Genomic DNA, 6,000 nt, shown 5'->3' with positions numbered 1-6,000 from the left:
AAAAAAAAAAAAAAAAAAAAAAACAGGCTCATGAAGAAACACCCATCAACCCCTGTGCAATTATACCCATGTGTCCAGTGCAGTCAATCATCCTTAACGACTGATCTCTTAGGAAGAAAACAACTTCAACAAAATTGGCACATAAGCTTTTTTGTTTCTTTTTTTTTCTTTTTTGAGTTGGAGTCTCACTCTGTCGCCCAGACTGGAGTGCAGTGGCCGCTCCTGGCCACTGTAGCCTCGACCTGCTGGGCTCCGGCGATCCTTCCGCCTCAGCCTTCCGAGTAGCCGGAATTACAGGCATGCACTACCACACCCGGCTGATTTTTGATTTATTGTAGAGATGAGGTCTCGCTGCCCAGGCGGGTCTCGAACCCGCGGGCTCAGGCAATCCACTCACCTCAGGCTCCCAAAGGTGTGGGATTACAGGCTGAGCCACCGAGCCCGGCTGCACATAAGCTTTTATACTGAGTCACAAGCTGGCTCACACTCCAAATTCTGATCCAGGAAAAGTAAACGACTCCCCCCCCAAAAAATGTATGTAGCCAGGCACAGTGGCTCATGCCTATAATCCCGGCACTTTGGGAGATGGAGCCAAGAGGGTTGCCTGAGCCCAGGAGTTTGAGATCAGCCTGGCAACTTGGTGAGATCTTGTCTCTATAATAAAAAAAATATTTAACTGGGTGTGGTGGCACACACCTGTAGTTCCAGCTACTTGGAAGGCTAAAGTGGAAGGATCTCCTGAGCCCAGCAAGGCTGCAGCAGCCATGACTGTGCCAATGTACTCCATCCTGGGTGACAGAGTGAGACTCCAACTCAAAAAAAAAAATTATATATATATATAACGAGGGTAAACTTTTTCCATCCCTTCCTCCACCTCAGTCCCTAGCCATTGCATCTTGTTTCTAAGGTATCAGATTATGCCTGTGGCCGAACCGTAAAATGTTCAGTTCATGTGAATAATTAGGAATAGAATTCCACCCATTAGTCCCATGCAAAAGAGTTGTCCCAAATGGTAATCAATTCCAACTGTTTCTGTATGCCAGGAATGCTTGAGTCAGCAGCAGACTGTGAGAAAATAGCTTAGAACCTTTTACCCACATTTCCAGGGAGAAAGCAGCCCAGTCAGGGCACTCACCTGGTAACCCCTCCTTCTTGGACAGACGTTATCAAAAGTTGTGTTTTTATCATCTGGAAGCATTCAACTATTCCTAGTGGTTCATTGTTTACTCTAAATTGGTCTTGGAGTAGATATAAAGTCCAGACAAAAGATTCCATAGGAAATATAGTCCAAGCAGTACTTACTGGTCAAGTTACTTGTGATGACGTAAGGTCCGTGTTCCACAAACAGTCCAAACATGGATGAACCTCCCGGCCCACCCTGTAACCAGAGAACTACTGGGGCATCCTCTGGTTGTATCTAGAAGGAACAGAGAAACCAGTGACTACATAGAGCACTTACTGAGGCTGCAGAATCCACACAAGTAAACTCTCCCAAATCCTCTCTGTCTTAAAGGGTCTTGACTAAATCCTATAAAGCTTTCTCAGAATTCAATGACTGCTCTCCACTATAAACAAAGCACCCGACATCTCTTGTTGTTCTGAATTAGTATTTGCCTTGTCTGCTGGTGTCTTCTTGTACAGTTAAGTCTTTTCTCACCAAGAGACAGAAAACCCCTTGAATGTAGAAGCTTGCCTGTATATGCTGACAGACACCTACCACACTGCCTAGGGCATGGTTTTATATATATATAATATATATTATATTATATATATTTATATTTATATATACTTAAGGTTTTTGGGGGGTGCTTTTACATTTGACATGCCTATTCTCAACAGAGACACAACAAAGATTTCATTTTCTTCAGTGACACATTCTTCCTTGAACTGAAAGCTGAATGCCTTTCTGATTTTATTTACTAAGATTCACTGAGCAGTTCAGGCTGGGTGCAGTGGCTCACACCTGTAATCCTAGCACTTTGGGATGTCAAGGTGGGAGGACTGCTTGAGCCCAGGAGTTCGAGACCAGCCTTGGCAACACAGCAAGACCCTGTCTCTCCAAAAAATAAAAATAAATAAATGGCTGAGTGTGGTGGTACACGCCTGTAGTCCCTACTCAGGAGGCTGAGGTGGGAGGATTACCATGATTGGTGACAGAATGAGGTCTGGACCAAAGCAACTTTAATCAACATGTGGGAAACTGAGCAGAAGCAAACAGACCTGGGGTCATTTTGCAGATGCAAATAGCAACCACAAAACCCTAAACAAGGTATGCATTCATTTAGGAGATATGGAAGATAGAAACCCGAAAGGGTCATTGGCAGGGCTGGGATGTTGAAAATGAGTCAGTATCATCACCTTCCATGACAGAGGATTTTTAATTATTTCATTCAACACATATTTCTTGAGTACCTAGTAGGGGTCAGGCATGATGCTAGAGGCTAGGTACAAAAAGCAGCAATTTAGCAAGGAAACTCCTGTCCTCTTGGAGCTTACAATTTCATGGGGGAATACAGACAATAAGAAAATAAATACAATGATTAGAGTGTGAGGAGGAAATAAGGGTGATGTTATGAGAGTCGCTGAGGGCTAGAAGGAAAGCATTATCAGCGAAGGCCTCAGTGCTGAGGTCTGCGTGCTGACCTGAGCCCTGAGGGCTGAAGAGGATCCGGACAGGAGCAGAGTGAGGAAGCAGATCTGTGTATGGAGAGAAAATCCTCCCAACAGAACAATCCTGGGAGTGGAGGGAAGCACAGCCATCATGTGATTCCTCCAGAACTACCTGAAAGAAACTCTACTGGGCCTGCCCTGGGCTCCTGTGAGCCCTTGTGTGATGTGATGGCTCAGTGAATGTTCAATCTGCCAGGCACAGCAAGGAACCTGTGACTTCAGCCCAGAAGGAGGGCCTGCAACCTCTTACTTGGCCTAGCTATCCAGACAAATCAAGGTTTCATTGGAAGGTCTGAATGTACAGGCTTCATTGACCTGGATCATGGGAGAAGACTGTGGTAGAAGGCAAGGCTAGCTCGAGAGCAGGTAGTTGGGAGACCATTGCCAAGAACCTGGAGGAAGAGGTGAGCAGATGGATTTCTAACTGAGACCATGGTACAGAGGGATTTCTCTTCCCTGGTCACCTAAAGTCTGACATAGAGTCCTTTATGGATTTGGAAAGGGACCTGAGTGGCATGACTGAAAAAGAGGTACTGGAAAGAACAGCCATGGGCTAAGAACAGCCTTCCTATGAAGAACTAACTCTGGGGCCCCCTCTCAAGCATAATTAAGTAGCATAATTAAACCCTTGGAGCAATGCCTAATGTATGATAAAAGCACAATACATATAAATATTGATGACAATTAAGGAAACAAGAGAAATGGTACAAGCCCAGAGTCCCACTGGTACCCTGGATCATCAGAGCTCAGTCAGTCAGCACAGTATAATGGATACGTGTAGAACCTCTTGCTTCAAACTGTTTGAATTTCAGTCTATGCTTGAACTATCCACTGGTTGTATAACTTTGGACAATCTGTATAAGCTCTCTGGGCCTCAGCTTCCCCATCTGTAAAATGGGATCAATAATACCTCATATGGTTTTGGGGAGGATTAAATGAATTCCTTTTTGAAAAACCTAGCTGTATAGCATGTGTTCTACAAATGTTAGCAGTTGCTATAATAGATAATATTAGGAATTTAAAGATGGTTAGGATGCAATCCATCTGTAAGTGAGAAAATAGGAAAGTGAGTTGTATGGTGGTTTTTTTTCCCTTGCTCCTTTGCGCATATCTCCCCTGGTCAGTTTTTCATTAGTTAATCCTCCTGCCTCAAGTATTCAAATGTCCACGAACAAGTCAAGAGAACAAGGGTCTTATCTTGTACAAGTCAAAGCAGGATAAATTAAAATCAAAGACACTCTTTTAAAGCTGCTGCAGGAGGCCAGGCATAGTGGTTCACGCCAGTGAACCCAGAACTTTGAGAGGCTGAGGCAAGAGGATTGATTGAGCCTGGGTGTTCAAGAATAGCCTGGGCAAAAATAGCGAGACTTTGTCTTTATAAAAAAAATTTTAAAAAATTAGCTGGGTTTGGTAGTATGTGCCTGTAGTCCCAGCTACTCAAGATGCTGAGGGAGAAGAATTGCCTGAGCCCAGGAGGTGAGGACTGTAGTGAGCTGTGATTGTGCCATTGTACACCAGCCTGGGTGACAGAGTGAAACTCCAATTAAAAAAAAAAAACTGCTACAGGAAGCAGAATGAACCCTGGAATTGGGAGCCAGATGGGTTGTGGTCCCAGTAGGCTACATAACCAGCTGTATCATTCCGGCCCCTGCTTCTTACATCCTTCGGTCTTCTCATATGCCAAATGGCCATAATGCCTACCTCACGAGCTTGCTTGAAGTCTCAGATGAGAAAATGCAAGTGAAATGATATCGTGTTGAGTAAATATAACCAGCTCTGCTCCACTCTGCCTGTGGACCCAACTGTGTGTGTTTCATTTGAATGAGTGATCGTTATCTCCTCTCAGATTCTCTTTTTTTGCCATTTAATACCATTCACTAGTACCACTTTCCACTTGTGTTCACTCAGCGGTAGGAGCAAATGGCATATACTAGAGAAGGTAGAACAGCGGAATTTGGGTGGAAGGAGTCCCTGCTCTTCCCAGCCTCCCAGAGAATGTGAGATACTTGGAGTTTGATTCCAATAGACATCCAGTCCCAGCTTCCTTCCTAAACTCCATGTGAATTCTCAGAGGCCACAGTGTGCTCACTGCAAGCAATCCAGTGACTCTTCACCTTGGCTACATGTTAATATTTTGGAGAGTTTTTTCTTTTGGAGAACAGTGTGTACATATACACACTACTCTCCATATATATGTATTCTTAGTTGAGTTCTCACTCTGTCGCTCAGGCTAGAGTGCACTGGCATGATTGTGGCCCACTGCAGCCCACTGCAGCCTCGAACTCGTGGGCTCAGATGATCCTTCTGCTTCAGCCTCCCAAGTAGCTGGGATGATGGGCATGGACCACCATACCTGGATAAGTATATATATATATATATTTTTTGGTAGAGATGAGGTCTTGCTATGTTGCCCAGGATGGTCTCGAACTCCCAGGCTCAAGCAATCCTCCTGTCTCAACCTCCAAAGTGCTAGGATTATAGGCATGAGTCACTGCACCAGGCCAAGAGAAGTATTGTTATACCACTGCCTAGGCCCAAATCTCAGCAACTGCAATTTTATTGGTCTGAAAAGGGGGCAGCCATGCTCATTCTTTTTCAAAAGCTCCCAGGTGGTTCTGATGTGAGGATGTGTGAGGTGGATGGAGAGTCTGCCCTCTTGGAGCCCTGGGCATTTGGTCTCCACCCTATCCTCCATTGGCCTTCCATGTCCCTTCCTGTGACCTGGCCAATGAACAGGACCTCCGGACTCTCAGAAAAATAGCCTGACCCTGAGAGGCCAGACTACAAAGTCAAGTCAAACACTTTTAGTGCCAAACAACCTTATTATGCAACTTAGAAGCACAGGACACGGCATTCTTGGAATACTTACACAATAAGAGATCAGTGTCACACCTCCAACCTCAGCTGACCCTGTGCCTGGGATTTACCTTCTTGAAGGAGGTAAATGAGGCTCAACCACCCTTGAAGAAGCCTGTTTTTAAAGAAAAGCCCACACATACATCTTTCCATTTCGATGAGCCAACCGACCAGTGAACTAACATCACCTTTGTTTGGAATGAAATTCAAAAGTCAGAGCTAGAAAACAGAGATGTACACGTTCAATGCTGAAAACTTGAGAGTCAGCTGGACCGCAGGCTTTTGTAAGGGAACATGACATCATCATGTCATGATAGACAGCGAAGCATTAATTATATCCGTAATAGTGACATGAAGTTAGCATGTGACAGTCCTTAGGGTGATAGAGTCTGCTCTCAACTGTGACAATGCAGCCCTCCTCCCACATCCTGCCCCTCACTTTGGAAAGAATAAAAGTAAATGAAAACTTCCTGA

General features: G+C 44.6%; 1 protein-coding gene across 1 annotated transcript in view; it reads right to left on the bottom strand.

Annotated features, from left to right (window-relative positions):
• LOC103263278 (probable serine carboxypeptidase CPVL) overlaps positions 1-6,000 on the bottom strand; it is a gene marked incomplete at its 3' end in the record, with an annotated part of 37,718 nt that overhangs the window by 7,990 nt on the left and 23,728 nt on the right. Inside the window, exon 3 of the mRNA XM_008060965.1 lies at positions 1,303-1,417. Within this exon, the coding sequence (XP_008059156.1) occupies positions 1,303-1,417 (115 nt within the window). The remainder of the gene's footprint in view (positions 1-1,302; positions 1,418-6,000) is intronic.

The sequence above is a fragment of the Carlito syrichta genome, unplaced genomic scaffold, assembly GCF_000164805.1.
Source record: "Carlito syrichta isolate Samal-C Ts95f unplaced genomic scaffold, Tarsius_syrichta-2.0.1 Scaffold304782, whole genome shotgun sequence".
In the NCBI taxonomy this organism is placed as follows: Eukaryota; Metazoa; Chordata; class Mammalia; order Primates; family Tarsiidae; genus Carlito; species Carlito syrichta.
This window is presented reverse-complemented; position numbering and strand designations above follow the sequence as displayed.